The sequence below is a fragment of the Artemia franciscana genome, chromosome 6 (assembly GCF_032884065.1).
Source record: "Artemia franciscana chromosome 6, ASM3288406v1, whole genome shotgun sequence".
In the NCBI taxonomy this organism is placed as follows: Eukaryota; Metazoa; Arthropoda; class Branchiopoda; order Anostraca; family Artemiidae; genus Artemia; species Artemia franciscana.
This window is the reverse complement of record NC_088868.1, coordinates 24,279,501-24,304,660: the sequence shown is the minus strand read 5'-3', so window position 1 is coordinate 24,304,660 and position 25,160 is coordinate 24,279,501. Positions and strand designations below refer to the sequence as shown.

Sequence of the window (25,160 nt, the reverse complement as noted above, 5' to 3'; positions counted from 1 at the left end):
CATGTTTCCTGTGAATAATTTATACAGTTTTATCCGTGTAATTTCTTTAGGGTATTTCTTATAAAAGAAATAGCAAATTTTGGTCATTGTCACCACACTGAACTATGAAAATAAATAAGGAAAACTAGTTAATTAACAATCTGTAGATTCACAAAGATGACTAAACCTTCAAAGGAGAGGTACATCTTCTTAAGTTGTCTAGTTTCATATGATTTTAGCCTATTTTTTTTTAATTTCATCCACGTTTCCTTTTTTTGAACCTGGGGTCTAATACTTCAAAAACTATATAGAGGTCTTTTTCAGACCTCCAAAAATTTTACACAAATGTGTTTTTCATTAACCTCCAAAAACTATACGCACATGTCCTTTTCATTAAGAATTGAATTCGGATTTCTCCCTAATTTTGAAGATATAATATATTACACGTATGCCTATGGGGAGGGGCTATATTTCTACGCCCTCCTGGAATTTTGAAAGTACAATTTTTTGTTTTTCATTGGAAGATTTTTACCCACCATTTAAATTTTCGTGGTTTGACATCCTTGATAAATGGTTGCGTAAATTTCTACTTACGCAGAACGATATGACTAATAAGAGCAAATCAGTCCTTGAAAAACCACAGTTGGGGGGCTGCATTCGAGTCATAAGCAGCCGGAATAGCCTTGAAACATTATGCAAATTTGGCTTGAGCCGTAGCTACCAGAGCTTTAAACGCAATCCTTCTGGCAGAAAATATAGTCCTATTCTTACTGCTGTTGTTTTTGTTTTTTGATTGACTTCATCGGTGTCAAGTCACAGAAACTAAGGGGGGAACTGTTATTTTTTGAGTCTAGAGAGGTAACTTTGTTGTGTTCCAATGAAAGTACAAAAAAAAGAAGAATTTGTCAGTGAAATATCGGAAAAAGGTGTCTTTCAATATCTCGGGTGGGGAGGAGGCTTGGGGAAACCAATGGCTATGTGTTTTTCCCCCGTCAATTGACGCTACTATTCGATTACATGTATGTCATCCTTTTTTAAGCATATTACCTAAAAAGTAGGACAATATACGCCACGTATCAGCGGTAAAAATCCTGATAGTATTTTTATATTATTGTAGAAAGTGGAATGGTTTTTCATAATTATTCAGAATACACTCAAGAATTTTAATCTGTAGATCTGTAAAAACCAGCTTCAAAGACAAGTGATGGGTGACAGAATTTAACCACGCTCAAGTGCTGAATTAACACAATCTGTGAGATGGTGGACAGCGTATATAGTAGAATGGCATTTCCTGAATACGGATGTGTTTCTGCGTGAAATGCATTTATAATGTGGGCGAAAAGCGTCGAAAAACACCAGAATACTTCCGTATTTTAGGAAAGCACCAAAATTGGCTGAGATGTACTTTCGAGTATGTTCTTTAACATGGCTCGATTCCGCAAGCGAAATTTTTCCTTGGAACGCCGCTAGGTGGCTTGAAATTCAAGATGGCGGACACAAATACGAATTTGTCAAAATGAGAAGACATGGCCGTTCAAACAGGCTAGTATGGGGTAATCGATGGCACAGGTTCCGAATATGAGCTTAAAAATAACCTAAGTTGTACTGTAGTGCCGCTAGGTGCCTCAAATCCAAAATGGTGGACGAAAATACGAGTTTGTCGAAATGAGAAGACATGGCCGTTCAAATAGACTAGTATGGGTTAATCGATGGCATAGGTTCCGAATATGAACGCAAAAATAACCTAAGTTGTACTGTAGTGCCGCTAAAATACGAGTTTGTTAAAATGAGAAGACATGACCGCTCAAATGGGTTAGTCTGGGGTAATCGATGGCACTGGTATATGAAAGTAAACGTGAAATAAAGTAATAATATCTGGAATTCCGTCTATTGCTCTGAATAATGATAAGAAGCATTTTTAAACTAAACTATCTAAAAAAATACAACCAGTTTGCATGAAGAACCCGATATTTACAATAAGAAAACAACAACAAAAAAAACAACGCTCGTTCGTCCAAACATGGCACATCGCAAACGGCTTAAATTTCATTCAACCTGTCATCTAGCGGTCAGTTTCAATGTTACTATAAATGACGTAGTTTTTGCCGTGCTCCTTGAAGGGTAAGTGTTTTTCCATTTCTTATAAGCTAAATAGAAAAGGGAATTGGTTGTTGAAAAAGATGTATGCAAGATATTACTCAGGGATTAACGAAACGTATTGTTGTTGCTTGTATCGGCAAGTAGTTCCTCTTTATTAGTTAGACAGATAGCGCCATCTATTGTCACCGTGTCTTATTTTTAGCGAAGTTTGCCAGATGTCATGCCAGTTCAATGGGCATCCATCTCTTGTCACTAGGGTTTGCACCGGTAAGAACAGAAGAATTTACGGTCATTCTTATTAAGAGCTTGTCAACGATTGGTGGTTGGGGTGGGATCTTAGGCGTCTATTCTTCTGTGAATACAAACATTTCTCTTTTCAGACCATGAAGAGATTGGCAGTATTTGACCCTTCGGTCTCCAAGAGACCAAGAACAGATTGGACGTTGTGTTTTGTCGCCCATCGTCTGATGAGCAGCTACGTTCTCCTGAAAGCAATCCCATTAAGTTACGTGGTATCTCATGGTATAAGCGCATCGAGGAGAGACTTGAAGCCTTTGAAGCAATGAACAGATTGCCCCAGTCTGTTTCTGTTGAAAGGATAAACAACGGTACAGGTATTGCAAAAACACTTCAAAGTAACCGTGCTGTTTACCATTCCGCTTGTGTTGACAAATTCGACGACAGGCAAGTAAGTCGAGAGCCAGAGAAACAGTCCGAAACAATTGATGACAACAATGCTTTGATAGTCGATGCCGTACTCCTCGAGGAAAGCATTGTAACATCTTCACTACCTGTTTATTCTGTGATAAAGGTGATGACTGTGATCGACTGCACGTCGTTGAAATTGACATTGGTGGTCTGATAAGAGAGTGGGCATTAGTGCTTAACGATGACAAATTTCTAGTCAAATTGAGGAACACTGACTTAATAGCCACTGAAGCTAAATATCACAAAATCCGGCACACAAAATACTACAACCACATGCGAAAAACGAAGAAAGACAACTTCATTGCTAAGACAAATCCACATAATAAGCTTCACAGAGTTAGTGCCTAGTCAATAGTATTTGCCAGTGTGTTGGCTGTGATTGAAAATAGTCGCGACAACGATAAAGAAATAATCATGTTTAAGCTGTCAGATCTATCATCTATCTACAATGCCCGTTTGATTTCCTTTGGTATAGAGGGTTCTGTGAATGTGTCTAAACTGAAGACAAGACTACTTCATAACGTACCTGGACTGACATCAGTTAAGTGAGGAAGGAATATATTTTTGTTCTTTGATTCTGATCTCCGATATATTGTCGAAGCAGCTGTGGACAACGTGGACGACACTGCCGTGTTGATTTCCAAGATCGCGCGAATAGTGAGGGACGAGATGTTTCAAAATTGTGCATTTACTGGTTCTTTTGAAGACTCTAGTCAGTATAGTGCATGTCCAAGCACTCTTCTAGCTCTAGTACATCTTCTAGTCGATGGTCCACCTCGTCAAGAATCACAAGGTTCTGAAATCACTGGTCAGGCTGCAAAAAAATCACTCAACTGTTGGTGTACAATTTTGTGTCTAGAACGCGTGCAATCCATCGCGATACCGGTGAAGTGGTGAACGCAAGACAAAGAAAAAATCAGGAGACCTCCACTGCCGTATACGTAGCTCTACTAATCCACGCACATACCTGACAGAAGAAGCTTATCGAAAAAGTTCATTCTCTTGGTCTCTGTATTTCCTACGATCGATTAATGGTTCTCTCCACTGACCTGGTTAACGCTAGCATTGAAAGGTTTGAAGAGGATGGTGTTGTTTTACCAAGTACTCTAAACCTAAACACTTTTACGGTTACTGCTGGGGACAAGGTGGACAAGAATTCCTCGTCTACAACCGCCAAATCTGATTTTCACGGAACAAGCATATGATTTATGCAACAGCTTGGAGGGGAAGAGACAGCAATAAGAAGACCGAATGTATCTTTAGTAGGAAAACCTTCTTTGCCACTGATGAAAATGCCCCTAGAGTATACTACTTTTGACCCAATAGGAGCTATCCAAAGTTTCATCAATGCACCTAGAAAGAGTTTTAACCTGACCGGAAGCTTCAACTCCGTTCCACTAGCACTAAATAAGGAGCAACAATGGTTGGAAGAGACTTCCTCCAGCTAGTGCTTCGTTTTTACAACACATCCTTTGAGCTGCACTAAAGTCAGGTCATGTGTGGAGTCGCAGCCTGGAATCAACACCCACCCTTCCCAGTTTTTGTGACTTTGGCTGGTTCAAAGGCACCGATTGATAGTGGCTTCCCAATTGATTAGGTTCCCTTCCGCCAGCGTCAGAAGTCTGTCGCGAGACAGTGCCTTGTGGTTGCAAAAAAGAGTGTGAAAGAAGGTGCCGCTGCAGGAAATTTAACCTTAACTGTAGCCCACTATGCTAGTGCAAATCAAAGTGCTTTAATTGTTGAACATGTGATTATTCTTTTTACCTGAAGATTCGATTGATCTCTTTGTGTTCCTGATAAAATTATAATTTAATAAATGCTTTAATCCGTCTGTTTAGCTTATGTTGATTCATTTACAATATATAAAGAGATGAAGAGTTTACACACGTATTTAACTGTATGACAAGTATTTAACTAATTTCGGTTTAGCAAATGTAAACAAAGGCCATAAATTGGACGCGTCTTGGTCTCATACTTAGGCAATTTGCACTGTACAGACTGTATTACTATTAGGCGTATGTCGGAATGACAGAACGATATTTAAAACTGCTGCATTAATTACTCCACTCCAGCCTGTTATATCGGGATCATAAACCTCGCGCGATTCGGAAAACTGATATTTTCTTCCGCCATCTTCGATTTTAGACCCCAAGCGGATCAACGGTACAACTAAGGTATATTTATGTGAATATACGTGCGTTTTCAGAATCTGAAGTATCGATTGCTCCTAATCCGCCCACTTGAAGTCATTACTTCTTGTTTTAACAAAACTTGTATTTTTCGACCGCCATCTTGAAACTGAAGCGCCTAGCAACACTACGGTAGAACTTAGGTTAGTTTTACGTTTGTATTCGGAACTTCTGCCATCGATTACCCCATACTGGCCTATTTGGGGGGTCAAATCTTTTCATTGTGACAAACTCATATTTTCGACGACCATCTTGGATTTGAGGCACCTAGCGGCACTACGGTACAACTTAGGTTATTTTCAAGCTCATATTAGGAACCTCTGCCATCGATTACTCCATACTAGCCTGTTCGAACGGCCATGTCTTCTCATTTTGACAAACTCGTATTTTCGTCCGCCATCTTGGATTTCAAGCCATCCTTACTTTCAGTAAAAAAAAGCTGTTTTTTTTATTTAATTTCTGAACGTTTTTGAATTAATGCATGTTTGATTTTGGCTCTCCGGACATAAATTATTAAAATGAAATTTGCATGTTAATTCTTTTTTTGACCAAATGGCTTTCTCTTAGTTTTGATCAGACAATTTTGAGAAGTAAGGGGTGGGGAAGGAGGCCTAGTTGCCCTCCAATTTTTCGGTTACTTAGAAAGGCAACTAGAACTTCTAATTTTTAACGAACATTTTTATTAGTAAAAAATATAGTAACTTAAGAATTAACTTACGTAAATTTCTTATTATGTATATGAGGGGGTTTGTCCCCTCTTTAATACCTCGTTCTTTACACTAAAGCTTAAGTTTTGTCCCAATTCTTCAAGAATAACCCCTGAACCAGAAAGGCCGTAGAATAAATAGTTGAAATTACTAAAAATACTATAGCATAAAGAGCGAGGTATTTAGGAGGAGAAGAACCCCTAATATGCGTAATTATCTCTGTTCGTTTTAAGTTCTAATGCTACTCCTTACTTTCAATTGAAAAAACTTTCATGTTTATTTTTTCATTTTTTTTATAGTAATGCTAGAAAATCCTGCGCCCCCTTCATTGAGTTTCTCTTCCCCCGTGACATATTCATCTAAGGAAAGATCCTCCCACATAGCCCCCTCTCCTCAACCACCCCCCCCCCCCCCGAAACCCAAAAATCCCCCTGAAATCGTCTGTGCACTTCCCAATAACCATTACTGTATGTTAACACTGGTCAAAGTTTGTAACTTGCAGACCCTCCCTCGGTGACTGTGGGGGAGTAAGTCATCCCAAAGACAATGTTATTATGATTTTCAACTATGCTGAACAAAATGGCTATCTCAAAATTTTGATTCGTTGACTTTGGGAAAAATGAGTTTGGGAGGGGGCCTAGGTGCCCTCCAATTTTTTGGTCACTTAAAAAGGGCACTAGAACCTCTCATTTCCGTTAGAATGAGCCCTCTTGCGACATTCTAGGACCGCTTGGTCGATACGATGACCCCTGGGGAAAAAACAAAAACAAATAAACACGCTCCCGTGATCGGTCTTCTGGAAAAAAATACGAAGTTCCACATTTTTGTAGATAGGAGCTTGAACCTTTTGAATTAGGGTTCTCTGATACGCTGAATGCGATGATGGGACGTTTATGGACTTTTAGGGGGTGTTTACCCCCTATTCTCCAAAATAAGGCAAATTTTCTCAGGCTCGTAACATTTGATGACAAAGACTAAATTTGATGAAACTTATATATTTAAAATCAGCATGAAAATCCAATTCTTTTTATTTATCTTTCAGTATCAAAATTTCGTTTTTTAGAGTTTCGTTTACTATTGGGCCGGGTCGCTCCTTACTACAGTTTGTTACCACGAAATGTCTGATAAGCCTGCGCAACACATTTCTGTCCTGAAGTAGTCGAAGAAGCTCTTGGGAGACCCATGGCTCGTGTCGAGCTGTTCAGTTTGACAGTCTTCATTGTAGGCTACATGTTGAATAGTATATCGGTTGAGAAATAGCGGGTGGCACCGTCAATAATCTATGTTAAGTATGCCTAGTCAAACTATTTTAAGTTGACCTTTACCTTGTATTTTTATTGTACACAAGTCGTTTATTCAAATTATGTTTTTGTTTTTCAAAGGTGGAAAAACCGCAAGGCTTGGGTGATGACACATCTGTCAACGCCATATGTCTCCTATGTTATGATTCCTTGACTGGTAATTCAACAGGACATATTTGCTCCGGACAGGGTCCGTTTGGGAAATATACTAACTATCAAACTTGTCACGTTTCATCAGAAGGTATTGTTTTGTTTATATAAACCTTTCTCTCTTTGTTTACTGTTTGTGTGTGTTTTTTTATATCTGCGTATTTTTCTTTCCTGCTTACCTCCAGTAGTGTAAAGACAAGCACCCAGGGGGATGGGGCTAAAGGGGCTGTACTTCCCCCGTAAAAATAAATTCCGTTTTTAAATCTTGTATAATATGCTCGATTTTATCATTCATTTCTTAGTCTCTACTCAAAACTTGCCTTCAAAGAGCTAAAATAAACTATAAGAATTTTTTAAGTTTCCCTTGGTTGGTTCAGGGACCCCCCGGTAAACTCCCCTTCCATAATTATTTTTTGAGTGCGCCACTGGTAATGTATCAAAAGGCTGTATCTCGATATTATTTTCTTGAGGATTTTCTTGTTTAGATGACTTTTTAATTTATGGTAGAATTTTGTTTTCAAAAGACCGATATACAAAGTTGAGCAGAGAATCAGATTGGTGGACTATGTCTGTTTACCCTTAATATGAACATGACCTCTTGACTGCTAACTGACATGTTTTTTTTATTTGCCACTATTAGTCTTTTGTTTCTTGTTTAGTATGGAGAAAAAAGGACTACGAAAACTGGACTACGAAATTTACAGAATCTTGCCCTATTTTTTTTTTCTATTATTATGAGCACAGTAGAGTTAAAATTCTTACTTTGGGGTTTGACATGGCAACCTTGCAAACAATTACATTTTTTTTTATTAAAAAATTCACACTTCTAATAAAACATTTGCAAGGACTCAAAAGTAGAAATCTCCATTAAATTTTAGGGTCTGCCAATGAATAAAAGTTCTTAAATTTTAAATGCGAAAATTTTATGGTAGGGGCCGGCAATGAGTGTGTATCTAGCTATCACATTTGCCTGTAAGGGGCTGTGATAGCACCATTTGTTTAAAAATAAGGTAAGCAAGAGTGATGTTCATTTTTCCAAAATTTAGCCAAAATTAATTGTATGTAACTGCTTTGTGTTCCAATCCCCAAAAATTCAATGGACTTGAAAAAAAAGATAGCTAACCACACATGCTTGCTCCCGAGTAGGGTGGACAGAATTCACAAGAAAGGATTTAAAGGCAACAAGGACTCCATGGGAGGAGGCAGAAAGTGAAGCTTTGAACCTGTCAGGGTGGAGAGGAGTGTGCGCAGCTGTGTTGATCACTGGTAGCTTGCTGCTGCAGCGAGTTAGTAGTGCTAATAGTATACGACTATATGCTGATTTTTAACCGATCTAATGAACAGACCAAATATATTAAGAAAATTTTGTTGAAGCTAAATTAGAAGTATTATTTATTTGTGTGTTTGTTTTTTGCGTCTTTATATTTTTTTCTTCACAGTGCCGATCGTACTGACAAAAGAAATGCTATGCGAAACAAGATAAATAATAAATGATTAGAACAAATAAAGAAAGTCTCCTTCGGCTAAATTTCTTGCTTTTTTTCCAAAATTATCCAAACAACACCTATCAGTCTAGTTGGTTTTTGCGAGTTCCAATCCATGCTCCTTATATTATTTGGTGTTAATAGTCGCTTTAGATTTTTGACTTGATCATGCAACGGTTCAATTTTATTTCAGGGCCAGTCGAGACTTTTTTGGTAAATTTCAGTTTAAGAGTTGAACCAGCACGTGGTGTTTTTGAGGATGATACAGGGGTAAACAATATCAAATTTGGCTGTCATCATCTGAATGACATCACTGGTCAGCCATTGAATAGCACTGCAAAGGAAATAGAAGGGGAAGGAAACAACTATGGTAGATATGGTGACTTCAGTGCAACTTGTCCAAACGGATCCGCAATTTGTGGAATTCAGACCAGAGTGGAGAAATTCAGAGGACCGTTCCGCGATGACGCCGGCTTAACAGATGTTGATTTTTCCTGCTGCAAGTTTTAATTAAGTTTTATTTTCTCGTAACCATCCGTTTGCTGTTCATATTTATAATTTTTATGGAAATCCATTTTTAATGTACTTATTCTATAATTAAACTATATTTCAATACTGCTGGATTTGACACAGCTAAATTCTCACAGAAAATAATGTTTTGTTTCGCGAGATGTCAAGACAAAACGATCTGACAAAACATGCATTTTCATGTCATTCGTGAATTCTTTAGCACAAACACATTTTTCTAAGAACCGAAGATCAGGGACGAAGCTATGGTTTTGGGTTTGACGACGGGATATAAAGAATATGCCGACAAAATAGTCCAGTGAGCCGACAAATGCGGAAACATAAGCCAAATTTAGACGCCCAAAGTCGGCACTGCGTGTTGATGCGTTGGAACTTTCGGGGAAGTCTCCCCTTCCTCCAACCCTCAAAAATGAAAAATCATTTTGGAGTTAGTGTAAGAAATGAAAAATTATAAAAAAGGCAAACGAAATAATTCAACGAAGCTTTAAAAAAAAGAATCTTGCAAAAAAGAAATAACCCCCTTAGTTTTTCGTAAGTTTTACTTGTTTTTTGTTCTAAGAATATTGCCTTCACGTCGAAGGTACTCCATGCTACGATATTGAAACCAAAAATCTGGTCAACATCATTTTACGCAAAAAATTTACTAAAATGTTGGGTAGTTGATCCGGCTGACACTGGATTTCTCCGATCCAGGGATCGGATTGAATCAAGGTGCTTTGAATAAAAAGGTACCTGATGTCCCTCGAAAGGTTTATCTTAACCGTAACAAATGGTGGTGATGGATGACGGGGGAAATGCTATATTACTATCCTCATCGTCGTCTTATAGTTCCATAAAGCGAATCAGACACTGCAGTCTCTACAACACAATCATATTTAAAATATTAAAAAGGAACGAAAATGGAGACCGAAATTTATAAAAGCATAAAAATTGTGTGGAAAACTGCTTGAAATCGGGCATTTAGTATCGGACAAGTAATAAGCACTGTACCTAATCCGCGAAATTTTTTAAGGTTCAATTCGGAAAGTGTTGCCTAAAATATTGGATTGTTTACTCGTATTTGCTCTGGTATATTTAGCGTTTCAGTAGCGATTTGGCTATTGTTGTTGCCATAAGGTCACTCACACCTGAAGAAACAACCGACGCAAATTTAAATCCTTATATTGCAGAAAGGAACAAGTCACCATGATGGAGTGATGGGGAAAAAATGTTCAGATTGCTGATTATATTTGAAAAAAAAAACTTTTAAGATACATTTCTATGTTCAAAAATGTATAACGGACTCTTTCAAAATTTGTGCCAGAAGACTTACCCCATGCTTCTTCTCCCCATCCCCATGCTCTTTCAGGATCTTCTTGTCAAGGAGGTTTTCAGGTTTTCTTGCAACCTATTTTACTTCGGCTTGCAACAGGAGTTTTTTCGACTCACCTGTCGTCTTAATTTCAGAAGTTACGCTTGAATTTGTTTACCTGTTAGAGCATCTGCGCTTGCAGAGTCACACCACTAATCCCAACCAAAAGTGAAATGATTGACGACATCTGGATTTGAATCATTCTCCCTAAGAACATAGGATTGAAATTTGTTGCTATGGCTTCGATCGATTCTATGGCTAAAAATGATTTTTATTAAAAAACTAAAATAAATTAAAAACACATAAAAAACCATCACCAATATTAAACTACAATTGTCGCTACAGACCATTTAGGTTACTGTTACTAACAGAGTTACTTTGATGAAAGCAACTGGATAAAAATTATATAAAATGGAAATTAATGTAATTATTCTATTGTGGAATAATCATGTTGTTTGATTTTATTTTACAATAGAATAATTAACTTAATTTCTATTTTATATAATTTTTATCACTTATATACCATTTATATATATATATATATATATATATATATATATATATATATATATATATATATATATATATATATATATATATTATATATATATATATATATATATATAATATATATATATATATATATATATATATACTAGCTGTTGGGGTGGCGCTTCGCGCCCCCCAAGCCCCCCTGCGCGCGTAAGTCGTTACGCGCCATATTAGTTACGCGCCATTGTAGTTGTGTCCCTATGTCCCACCTGTGAATATAGATAGATATATATATATATATATATATATATATATATATATATATATATATATATATATATATATATATATATATATATATATATATATATATATATATGTTTTTAACTACGTAAAACTTGCGAATTATACAACATTCTTTGCTGTCCCATTGTCTGTGCATATAAATAGATTGTCAGGTTTACCGACTCTTGAACATGCAACATATAATGGTCCATGGGAAAACAATCCGTATTCAGGTCTATACCTCATGATTCTAATGATTGCCCTTGAGCTTTGTTGATGGTGATTGCTAATCGACCATTCCCTGTGTCGCTATCGTTATTTATATATCCCCCTGTGCCCCCCGGCGTCCCCTTTGTAGTTTTGTCCCGGTCGTCATTTATATTCCCTGTGTCACGGTCGTCATTTGTGTCCCGGTGTCCCAGTCTGTGATTTCTCTTTGAGTGTCCCGGGCGTCATTTATATTCCTTGTGTCCCGGTGTCCCGCTCGTCATTTATATCCCCCTGTGCCCCCCCGGCGTCCCCGTTGTAGTTGTGTCCCTGTGTCCCGGTCGTCATTTATATTCCCCGTGTCCCGGTCGTCATTTGTATCCCGGTGTCCCGGTCTGTATATACATTCGTTTTTTTAGTTTTGTTTTTCTCCTTTATTTTTCATTTTTTTCCTTTTTTAATTTTTTTTTTTTTTAGTTTTTTTTAGTTTTTTAACTTTTTTAGTTTTTTTATTAGTTTTTAGTTTTTTTTTCTTTTTAGTTTTTTTGTAGTTTTTACCTTTTATTAGTTTTTTAGTTTTTTTTTTTACTTATGTCCTGGTCGTCATTTATACTCCCTGTGTCCCGGTCGTCATTTGTGTCCCGGTGCTTTGTTGATTGCTAATCGAACATTCCTTTTGTCCCGGTCGCTTTCTCTTTGAGTGTCGTCATTTATATTCCCTATGTGCCGGTGTCCCGGTCGTCATTTGTGTCCCGATGTCCCGGTCTGTAATTTCGTCAGTTGAAAACATGACGTCAGTTGACACACAAACATGACAGACCCACACACACACAGACAACTTATTTTTATATATATAGATTGTTCCGAGTTTTCATCCGTCACGATGTCTAAGATTGAAAAGGATAAAGTTCAACTGGATGCAAAGTCAATTTAGTCCCTTCTTTCGATACTTCTGTGTTGCTGTTAGATTGTCAGGTTTACCGACTCTTGAACATGCAACATATAAATGTCCATGGGAAAAACAATCCATATTCAGATCTATACCTCATGATTCTAATGATTACCCTTGAGCTTTGTTGATGGTGATTGCTAATCGAACATTGCCTGTGTCCCCGTCGTCATTTATATATCCCCCCTGTGCCCCCGGCGTCACCGTTGTAGTTGTGTCCCTGCGTCCCGGTCTTCATTTATATTCCCTGTGTCTCGGTCGTCATTTGTGCCCCGATGTCCCGGTCTGTATATACATTCGTTTTTGAATTGGTATATGATGAAATAAATTTTTAATTTTTTCCCTTTTTTTCTTTTTAGTTTTTTTTATTGGTTTTTACCTTTTTTTAGGTTTTTTAGTTTTTTTCTTTTTTCTTTTTAGTTTTTTTTTGAAGTTTTTATCTTTTTAGTTTTTTTTTATTTTTATTTATATTTTTTTAGTTTTCTTTTTCCTTTATTTTTCAGTTTTTTTCCTTTTTTTGTTTTTTTTCTTTTTTAGTTCTTTTAGTTTTTAGTTTTTTTTATTAGTTTTTAGTTTATTTTATGGTTTTTTCCTTTTTTTAGGTTTTTTTTAGTTTTTTATCTTTTTTTCAGTTTTTTTTAGTTTTTAAGCTTTTTTAGATTTTTTTATTATTTTTTATTTATATTTTTTTAGTTTTCTTTTTCTCTTTTCTTTTTCAGTTTTTTCCTTTTTTTTAGTTTTTTTCTTTTTTAGTTTTTAGTTTTTTTTAGTTTTTTACCTTTTTTAGTTTTTTTAGTTTTTTTAGTTTTTTAGCTTTTTTAGTTTTTTTATTAGTTTTTAGTTTTTTTTGTAGTTTTTGCCTTTTGTTAGTTTTTTCAGTTTTTTTTTTTAGTTTTTAGTTTTTTACCTTTTTTTAGTTTTTTTTAGTTTTTTAGCTTTTTTAGTTTTTTTTTCTTTTTAGTTTTTTTTTGTAGTTTTTACCTTTTTTAGTTTTTTTCTTCTTTTGTATTAGTGTGAAATAATTCAGACGTCATATGCGGACAAACACGACGTCACTTGACAGACAGACATAACCCACAAACAACTTATTTATATATATATAGATATATATATATATATGTATATACCATTTATATGTGCCATTTATATATTAGTAATAATTTTTCATTTTATATTAAATATATAAAATATATTTTGTCAAAAAAATTAAAATATTCCATTTTATATAATCATGATTTTGCCAATCCCACTCCAAGTTTTTTTTTTAGTTGGCTTTCAATCGAGTAACAACAAAATAAGCTTCTAAAAGTCGGATGTGGTGACTAATGAAAACAAGCACAAACAAATCCCACGATCTCCTCCTGAGGACTCATTGCTTCATAAAGTCCCAAAAAATCGAAAATGACAGTTTTTTTTTAAACTGTCGGTCTTCTTTGATTTTCAGCAAAGCCACTACTAAAAAATCAGACGTTTACGACCCTTCCCTTTTTTTATTCGTGTAGCGAAATGCTTAACTTTTGCCCTCTGCTCCCAACAGCTTACTGTATTATGTAAATTGAAGAAAGAGAAATGCAAGAAAAAAATATATTTGTAAAATTTTGTGATTTAGCTGTCGCCACTCTATAACTCAACTTATGGGATTTTCTTTGATTTTTCAAGTATATTTTGATTTTTCAAAAATTGCTATTTTTTCAAAAATTGGACTTCCTGTGTTACTGAATCTTTTCTTGTAGTAATTTTTTGTTGGTTTCTTCTGTTCATTTCAAGGTTTAACACCACTCTTTATTTTTATCAATTTTTGTAGCTACTAATTCTCACTATGGTTTTTGTTGTGTCAACATGAATGATGAATGCTCTCAAAAAATATACTTTTTTATTTTTATCTAAACTGCTGTATATTTCTGTTGGATGGAAAATCCTGAATAGCTCTTTATCTCTATAAAATCTTGTTTTGCAGAATCCTAAAAAATAACGAACTATAAGTAAGTAAAAACAATGACGTTTTGCTTTAACTTCAAACCTTCACGGTTTCCAAAAGGGTGTATGGCATTTGTGTGGTAAGAACTAAGCATCTCTACTATATTAATAATCATTAAAAATCAACCTGAATTTTGAGTCTTAACAGGCTGCGTATTGACCAATCTAGGCTGATGGCACATATGCTGAGTTGCGACCCAGCAAAAAAAATATTGGATTTTGGTTGATATAGTGTTTTCCTTCAATAATCTAGTGATTTATGTGCTGATTTTTGGATTTTCTTAAGCAACACAAAAAGTCACTAGAAATAGTGATAGATCACTAAAAATGGCAACCCTGGCAATAGGTTAACCATGTACTCTTAATTCTGGCAACGGGTTAAGCTTGGTTGCAGAGTACAGATGTGGCACAGGCATTTATCAATAAAATGATAACCATGCTCTGGTTCTAAGTCATCATATCCATACTAATACGAGAACTGTTTTCATATCCATGAAAAAAAATGGTTCTGTAATTCTTGATGTGAGTTCATGCGTATGTGCTATCGTTCGTGTTCTATTTTTTCAAAATCATGTTCATGGTGTTTGTTTTTTAATACTTTTCTTCTTCTTTCATATAGAATCATGAGTCAATTATTGAATAAATATTAAATAATGCAGGTCAGTTTACAATTGTACCTTTCCTCATTCAAAACATTCCACACCATTATATAGATATAATTTTTGTCCAGATATGAAATTTTAGAAGCAAAGTTCGTCATTTTACTTTGACCTTTTGTTAAGATCATCCTTGGAATTTTGTAGGTTTTTGCTCAGTTCTTACAACTTTTTTTTTCAGAAGATCTTTTTAAATTGTTTATTACTACGGACTTTACTTACTTGACATATATTCAACTAACAGTTAGCCCTCCTAAAGCAGCTTTAAACTTCATTTGTTTTTCACAACACAGCTTCTAAACACTTTTTCAAACTTTCTGTTACGTAGACGTTTTGGTTAGTGCTTTACTAGGATTCAGCTGTTGCGGCAATATAATGTGCATGTTTGTAAAGCCAGGACTATATTCTTCGTACTATATTAAGGCTTAACATGCATAATTTGGAACCATATCCAGGGTTGCCATCCGATGAAATTTCACTAAATCGGCACATAAATCACTAGATTATTAACTAGAAATTCCAGAATTAGAATACTCTTCATCATTGATATAAATAATTATTTTAATTCTCTACCATGTTTTATACAGGCACACCTCCAGGAAGAGGTAGAATTACTCCCCTAGATGTGAAAAAATACTTTAGATTGATGTTTTGTTTTTTCTCAAGCAAAAATTACTCTTGAAATTTTGAGGAATACCGTTTTGCATCTTTATGTAGAGAACAGACCAAAATCCTTTCTTCCTCACTGTATTTTCCCGCATTGGTACCCTTGGCTTATACCCCGATCACTGAAAATTGATAATCGGCGATCTAATGGAAATATTTTCTTTTTCCTTTTAATTTTTTTTCCTTGTCGATCCAAAACTCTAGTTTTTCCCCCGTACAAAATATAGAAACTATTTTCTTTTTAGTCTAGTTGAGCTAATGTTGCTGGGACTCCAGTGACAATTTTGAAAATGGCCTTTTCATATTTCCATTGAAAAAATGCGTCCCACTTTTCACAAATCTCGATAAGCATCAGTCTTATTGCTTCTTTAGAAACAAAGAGATACTTGTTTATTATTCGGAACAAACCTAAGAAGTAAAGTTATGTTAATCCTAATGAAATATGCCAAAATACGACGAAAATAAAATACTTTTTTATATAATAACATAATTAGGGCTATATGTTGCACATTAGGTGGGGGGTTGTAGGAGTAAATTAATCTAAACTTCCCCCATCCCCTTTACAAACATATAGCTCAAGCTATACAAGTCTAATGCATTCTGTCACCCGTTATTTGTCTTTGTGGCTATGAAACTGGTTTTCATAGATGGTACAATATCTTTATTATTCTTAGCATACTTTGATCGTCAGACCTATCCTTGGTGGCTGCGGGGATCATGTTAAATCTGAAGGTATAGTTTTGGAGCCTTTCAACTATGCTAAACAAAATGACTGTCTCAAACTTTTGACTGAGCAATTTTGGCGGAAAAGGGACGTGGGAGTGGGGCTGGTAGCCATACTATCTTTTTGGTCAAATAAAAGAACACCAGAAATTTTAATTTCCGTTCAAATGAGCCCTGTTCCGATGTCCTAGGACTGAGGGGGGATTCGACACCATCGCCCTGGGGAAAAAATTAACCCTCATCTATGAGTTTTCTTCTGGCAAATAATACAAAGTTCAACGCCTTTGCACATGGGGGCTTGAAACCTTTACAGTAGGGTTCTCTGATACGCTGAATCTAATGATTTAATTTTTATTAAAATTCTTTCACTTTCAGCGGTTTCTTCCTCCCCTTTTAAAAAATAAAACAAATTTTCAAAGTTATTATAGCCTTTATGGGTAAAACTAAGCTTATTGAATCTTAAATAGTAACCTTAAATAGTAATGTTTTCTTTCATCAATTGTAGCTTGAGGATAAGGGATAATTCATCAGGTGCTGCAGCCCCTAGGGTGCTGTCGTCGGCGAATGCAAAAAGTTCTTCATGTTGACCGGGCGTATCCAAGGCTCCAACCACAGCATCTCCTTTCTGGCACAAATGATGACAGAAATTATATCGTGGGTTGCTAAATAGTCAATAGAGTTCGTTGACATATATGAGGAAAAGGAACGGCCCAAGAACTGAGCCTTGTGGCACTCCATATTCAACTGGAACATGCTCATCAGAAGCTTCAACTGCAATGGACCGGCCAGTTAGGAATGAAGAAAACCAGGAAAGAGCTTCTCCACGAACACATTGATGCGACAACTTACCAATAAGGATCTCGTGTGTGAGGCTGTCAAAAGCTTTCATCACATCAAGGACTATTGCCGCAGGGATAAGGCCGAAGTTTAAAAACTGTCGTATAAAATGAAGAAGCATATTACACGCGTGTTCTGTTGAGCACTTCTCCCGAAAACCGAACTGGTGCCGATGGAAAAACTTCTTAGCGTCCAGGAAACTCAGCAGACGCTTTAGCATAGCCGTTTCAAATATTTTAGAAAAAACAGACAGAAGAGATATTGGCCTATAGTTCCCCGGGTCCTCCCAGTCACCTCCTTTAAATAGTGCTATCACTCGTACCAACTTGAGACGCTGATGGAATATTCCGAGCTTAAATGACTGGTTAACCAAGTGGCACAATGGTGTAATAATTGAGGGAAGAATTTGTTTAATTAATTTGGCAGGAATTTGGTTGAATCCAGATGAAGAATTTTTTAATGGCGAAATTATCATTATCAGCTCCTGCTCAGTAACTAACTCAAGAACCATTAACTTTGCACAGGAAGGACCGAGGAACTGCTTCCAAGATCTAGAACTTGAAGAAGGAACCACACCTAACGCCGTTGTTTTCCCGACCTCAGCAAAAAATTTAGTCATCTGATGTCGCACTTGGTCTTCATTCAAGAAAAGCTGATTCTGAACATTAAGTGATTTAGGGAGCTTTCGATGACTTGCCGATGGTTGCGTAGTTTCCTTAATTACATCCCAAGCCTTCTTAATATTTTTGCCGCAATCCGCAAACCTTCGGGAAAAATATGTGATTTTAGCTTTTCGAACCAGAGTTTTAAGCATCTTCCGGTATAGTTTAAAAGCCTCTGATTTAGCATCACTTGATCTATTCCTATACTCTTTCCAAAGGTTCTGTTTCCTCTTTATTGACTTCAGTATTCCAGATGTAGTCCCTGGGGCCATGGGTGTTGATCTCATTGAAAGACTTGTTTGGGGTGTTCGGCAATGGTGGATAAATTTCTCCTTTACTGTTTCTTAAAAAAAGGTCAAATACCTTATTATAATTTTCTAAGCTCACTTTTTCAGGTATTGTAAACTCCCATGACGTAGTGAATAAATAATCTGTGAGCTTTTCGATGTTTGCTAGTGTAGCCTATATCGGAATCTTTTTTTCTTTTTCTTTATTATCAGGGGCTATTTGGCGGGCAAGCCGGGGGAGTAGAAGGAAAACTCCTACTGGGAAATGATCCGACGTATCTGATAGTAGATCTTCATTTTTTACAGAATGTATAGATGAGAACACATTGTCAATTAAGGTTGCAGATTGGTTCGAAATTCGTGTAGGGATATTTATACAGGGAGTTAACCCGGACGAGATTACTAGTGCCAGTATATCAAAAGCCTGACTCGATGACATATCCATCATGTCAACGTTAAAATCCTCCATTAAAATTATTTCTGCCTTTTTAGACAATACTTTCCCAAGAACATTCTCTAGTGTTTCCATAAATTGTTTCTTTGATCCGCTTGGAGATCTATATATTTCACCAATTAATATCTTTTCTTTGGAGCTAGTAGCCAAATCTATGAACAGAGATTCAAATATTCGTTCAACGTTTGTAGACAGATCATCCCTTCTTACAACTGCCAGATTACACAATACATAAAATCCTAGCCCCCTCCCCTTTTTGATATCTTTCTATTTAGAAATATTGAATTATATCCAGGTATATCTATAAGTAGCTGGTTCTTTTCATTTAAAAAGTTTCATATAAGCCAATAATTCCAGGGCGACAATTCCTACATATAAGCTGTATATAATCCAGGGAAGAATTCAGCCCTTGAACATTCAAATGCAAAAGCCATAGGACATCCTCCTGCCCAACTCCAACATCCCATACCACAAACTCCTCCACAAAATTACTATCAATAATATTATCTAAATTCTCATCAAAATTAATATTCGGTCTTCTTCCTATCGGGCTATTCAAAATTTCATTAAAGTTTACTCTACAACTTTCATATTCATCTAATTTCCTTTTCGTGAGATTAGCGTCAGTCCTCGATGAAAACTCAATTTCATACATTACTACTTACCAATATAGGTGATGAATAGAGACCACGCTGTAGTCGAGTGAACACGGGCGACGTAGACATTCTAATGACAGCAAATTCATAAGGCGAAGGCACGAACTTGAATTTTTGCTCTGCAATGTAAAAATATTTACAAGTAAAAAAGTAAAGGAAAGAGTAAATAACACGGAAAGAGAGAAATGGAAATATAAGAAAATATAGATACACAAATTGCAAAAGAAAGCAAGAAAGGAGTAAATGATATAGTAAATAGAGAAAAGGAAAAGTAAGACAATAACTAAAAAAACACACAGATACGGACGTTGCGAAAAAGAGCAACAAATTTGCATCCCCTCACTTTACTGAGGCGAAAATACTCAATAATTCATGTCACGCGTCAGAAGCACCATCACTAATAACTGCGGATAGAACCAAGGCGAGGGGGTCATGGCATGCATCACTGAATTTAACCCAGTTTGAGCTAGAAGTTTTTTTGTTTCTAGCCATAATTTAGTACCCTGTTGCATGACTTTACCTTGAGATACTTTCTCAGCGGTTACTTTGGAATTTCGAAGCTTGTAAACCGCACTCAAAAGTTGTTTTCGATGCTTTGCAAGTTCAGATGGTATGTCATTACTGATCACTATTTCTAGTGATATTTTATGTTGCCTAGTTATTTTCTTCTAGCTAGTGATTTAAAGTGATTTTTGTTCTAAAACTAGTGATTTTGCTTGACTTGACTATTTTGCCAGAAGACAGATCATGGGTGCGGGTTTATTTGTCTATTTGTTGTTTTTTTCCCAGGGGTGTTCGTATCAACTCAGTGGTCCTAGAATGTCAAGAGAGGGCTCATTCTAACGAAAATTAAAAGTTCTAGTGCCCATTTTGAGTGACCCAAAAAATTGGAGGGCAACTAGGCTCCCTCCCATGCACATTTTTCCCCTAAAGTCACCCGATCGAAATTTTGAGATAACCATTCTGTTCAGCTTAGTCGAAGAACTAATAACTATGTCTTTGGGGACGACTTCATACCCAACACTCCCCGGGGAGGAGCTGCAAGTTACAAACTTTGACCATTGTTTACATACAGTAATGGTTATTAGGAAGTGTACAGACGTTTTTAGGGGGGACTTAGTCACGTTGGTGTGGGGTTGGGTCGGGGGGAGGATACATTGGAGGATCTTTCCATGGAGGAATTTATCATGATGGTTTGCTTTGTTTTCATTGTCTGTCAGTGACAAAGACTGATCAAAACTTTACGACCGAATTTATAAGTAAATCTAAAGCAAATATATGGGAGATGTTACATTCCCCCCCCCCAATCAGTGTAAGAATTCTAAACTTTGTTCTTGTTAAACGATTTTTATCGTACATTGTGTTAAGCTTTGTAAAAAAAATATATGTATAAAAAAAATGTAAGCGTTATTCTAGTTAAACGACTTCGGCCGTATATTATATTGCAGCAAAATATGTTTACAGAGTAACACTATTAAGAGAGTTATTATTTTCTATTAAAAGTGTCCATTGAATAATCGAGTTTCTTTGTTGCAATGTGATTATCTTCAAATGGGAAGCTGATAAGGATGAGAAACATTACTACTGTTCAACAAAGTGGACCTGACAAAATAAATTTTCTCATAGATTGACAGGTGGTAATTTTATTTTGCTCATGATGATTCCCAGTGTGATCATTTCGCGAAAATATTTATGGGGGGAAACATATTTTATAAATCTAGAAGGGGGGCAGATTTGTCAGTTTTTATTTTTATTTTTTAAGTTAAAACTCCTACAAGGCAGTTTTAATGAAAAGACCCCCAAAAGGGTATTTGTCAAAATCTATGGGGATATGACCACCTATGTCCCACCAATTGACGCCACAGTTCGTTCCAAGTGCATGAAGGAATTGTCCTTAGTTAATAAAAAATCCTGGAACAAATTTGGAATCAATTTTGCTAGGAATTTAGGGTAAAAATCGAGTCAGCCCAATTCGTGACCAGGTACTTTTTTGTTATGATAACTTTAAAGTGCAATGTTTATGATCAGCCAATAAATTTTCTCTTCCTTCCCTTTATTTTACAACAGCTGAATATAATTTTGACTGTGTCTTCTCAGGGAGGGGGGAGTAGGGTAAATCTCCTCTCGTATGTGATTCAAAGAAGCAAAATAGTTACATGAGGTGACACAGACTTGCGCAGCTGTGATATTGTGAGTCTCAAATATAAATTTGATCTTTATGTTAAACGAGATCAATCACTCTCAAAATTAGACGAATTAATTATTAACTAACTATTCAATAGATGTTTTTGATAGAACATTATAATTCTCTCAGTAGTCTTAGTATGTAAACATATTTTGCTGCAATATAATATACGACCAAAGTCATTTAACTAGAATAAAGCTTACATTTTTTTTTACAAAGCTTAGCACAATATACGATGAAAATCATTAGGATTTTTATCATTCCAAAACTTAGTTAGGGTTTGGGAACCCCCTAAACTAGGTTTTTGTATCGAACCAATCGTCACAAAATGTTGAGAGATGGCCCATTTGAAAAGCAATTGCCATAATCTATTCGTTGAAGAATGGGATGTCCTTTCTGACCCCGTTTCAATGTCTAATCATTCATATGTTTTGTTCAAGTTAAAGTTTGAAACAGGTTCTAATATTTATGGCTATCATATTAAGGGTAAATTTGATTATAGGAAGGTAAATTGGGATAACTTTAGTTCAGCTGTTTTCAATAGTATCAGGGGCGGATCTAAAGAAAAATCTTAGGGGAAGGGGGGTGTGTAAATAACGCTTTCGTCAGACCAGTTCATTTGTGTGAATCTGGCTGGTGCTGATGTAAAATGAAAAAGAAACCTCTTTGAAAGCCAATACTATTTTCCTATAGCAGTAAAATGTGTATTAACAACAGACGCAAGCAGATTCTTTGATGAATAAATTACTATGGCTTAATAGATACTTTTTGAATGAGTATCCCAGACTAATTTTTTTCTTTAGAGTTGGATAAAAAAAATCAATTAATGGGGAAAATAGAATTTATTATCATTGCCAAAGAATTTTTAAAAACCTGGAGTTTTTGACTATTTGACAACCAGGAGACACTTACACCCTTCTATTTATTTAAATTGTAAGAGCAGAAGTAGTATTAGTAGCCAAGAAAGTTTCAAATTAAATTTCCCTGTCGTACTCGATATATTACTGAGGTTCTTATTAGCACCCATGCTTATAGTACCTTTTGATATGGTCATTATCTATTTATCCCCCGTAATTTCAAGGTAATAATAAACAAAATATGGGGGTAATATCAGGGCAGTCAATGACAAAAGGGAGGGAGACAAGGGCAATAAAAAAATTCAATAGTCTTCCAAATTGTCTTGCAGCGACGATAGAGCTTGAGATCATTGATACTTGTGAATCAGCCAGCCTACGTCGACCTTTTCAATCTGGGTAGTTTCTAACTTCCACATTATGTTCAGATAACATAGACGATATTCCACTATGACTTCGTCCTAGGAAGACAGTATTCTACCCTGCATCTTACTACAGTCAAGCAGCTCAATAAGATTGAGCTGCCTCATCATGTGTGTAATCATCGTGTAATCATGCGACTTAGCTCTCCCAAATCCAACTCGGCAAACTCAAATGTCTAAAGCATTTTCCAAAACCCCCTTTATATTGTGACTCCCGTCCCGTGACCCATCCTTATCATACCCCTATCAATGACTCCCAGATACCGCACCCTAAATCGATGGGCTCTTGAGAAAGAGAATAAAAAAATCTGCCAAAAAAGAAAAAAAGAAAACACAATCTGAATATGAAGATCTAGCAAGCAAGTTTAACTATATGATTAATCTTTCCTGAAAACGAGGTTTATCTTGTAATTTTATGACGAAATGATTCGTAAACTGATAATGCGAGCAGTTTCATGTCTGAATCTCTAGCAGATCAAGAGCAAAATCTTGGGTAAGGGGGCCACTGAACCAAGGGCACCAATGTGACTCGAGGTGGGCACCAATGTGACTCGAGGCGAGCACCAAATTGAAAAAATTGAAAAAAAGGAAAAAGAGCAACAAGGGCGCCAGAAATATCTTGGGGGAAGGGTCACCCCCCGACCCCATGGGTCTGTTTCCGGCCTAAATTACTTTTAACCCTTTCATTCATCTAATTTCAACCGAATCAGCTATATACTTAAAATAAATAGATAGAGAGATTTATCACACGAAAGCCCTATTGGGTTTAGCTATTCGCAAGTTTCTATTCGCTATTTAATTAGTCAGAAAACTAAAATTAAGAATTTTTTTGAATGGGGAGTGGACAGGCGCAGCTAAAAAAAATTACCTCTTAACATGAATTAATGTTGTAAGTTGCCTTGTCATATCCCCATCATTGAAGCCCAGACACCAAGCCCTGAATTGACGGACTCACAAGAAAGAGAATAAAACAAATTTTCCAAAAAAAAAACACGTTCTGAAGATGAAGATCTAGCAAGCAAGTTTAATTATATGACTAATTTTTCATGAAAACGAAGTTTATCTTATAATTTTATGACGAAATGATTCGTAAAATGGTCGTGTGAGTAGTTTCATGTCTGAATCTCTAAGAGATCAAGAGTGAAATCTTGAGCAAGGGGGCTGCTGAACCAAGGGTGCCAATGTGACTCGAGGTGGGCACCAAATTAAAAAGTTTATTTTAAAAAAGATTAAAAAAAGAAAAAAGAACGGAATAAGTGTTCCAGAACTGTCTTAGGTTGAGGGTCGCCCCCTTTGACCTCATGTATCTGTGCCAAGCCTAAATTGATTTTAATTCTTTTATTCATCTAATTTCAACCATATTAGCTATATAGTTAAAACAAATAGATAAATAGATTTATTCACACGAAAGCCCTATTAGGCCATTCGCAATTTAATTAGTCACAAAACTAAATTGAGGATTTTTTGAGAGTGGAGGGGGTTTATTATTAGTCAAAACTTACCTTTTGATTTCCAGGTATTTTTACCAAAATATCTGGATATATCCTTCGATATGTTTCGAAAGCGAAACAGGATGATTGGAAGAACATTTGCGAGTAGGCCTATACAGGAACGTCAACTGTTTATGGAGGTCATCAGAGTAGTATCCCCACACATCGGTGGAAATTCAGCACAAATGGCACAAATTGTTTGACAAACCAAAAAGAAAAAAAATCATGGAAGAACTTTTGCGAGAGTAGAAGAACCTCAGACACATAGAACACTAGTCATAAAACAATAAAGTCTAGTGAACCTCCGATTAGACCTTTTCATATCACTAAAGAGGATGGTTCAGTAACAACGTCAAGTAAAAAAGTAGGTGAAGTACTTTTACAGAAGTTGTTTGACAAAGATGATGTCAGTAGTGATACACACTATGACATAAGCTTAAGGAAAGTAGTTACAGATGCCCTGGCAATGATCGACAATGATGAAATTGCCATAACACAAGAATAATTAAATGAACTGATAAATAGTATGCGTCTTTCAAAAGCCCCGGTCAAATTGTATTGTGAGTCTAATTTTAAAAAAAGAGCATAAATGTCTAATCACCATCACTATTAAAAATATTAAACGCATGTATAAAATGGATGCGTGTTTTTTTTTTCTTTACCAGGGGTGGTACTATCAAATCGATGGTCCTAGGATATCAGGAGAGAGCTCATTCGAACGGAAATTTAAATTTCTAGAGTCCTTTAAAAATTCACCAAGAAGTTTGCGTCAAGGGAAAGTAGTGTTTTCGGTCACGGTGTGGCACCAATCTACGATTTTATGCCGTGAAGGACAAAGATGCTATCGATTATAGATTCGTA

At 36.0% G+C, this 25,160-nt stretch overlaps 1 protein-coding gene across 1 annotated transcript in view; it reads left to right on the top strand.

Annotated features, from left to right (window-relative positions):
• Positions 1–9,233, top strand: part of LOC136028232 (vitelline membrane outer layer protein 1 homolog) — a 36,846-nt gene extending 27,613 nt beyond the window's left edge. Inside the window, exons 3-4 of the mRNA XM_065705958.1 lie at positions 7,066–7,225; positions 8,812–9,233. Coding sequence (XP_065562030.1) covers positions 7,066–7,225; positions 8,812–9,128 — 477 coding nt within the window. The 3' untranslated portion in view covers positions 9,129–9,233. The remainder of the gene's footprint in view (positions 1–7,065; positions 7,226–8,811) is intronic.
• The last annotated feature ends 15,927 nt before the right edge of the window (positions 9,234–25,160 follow it).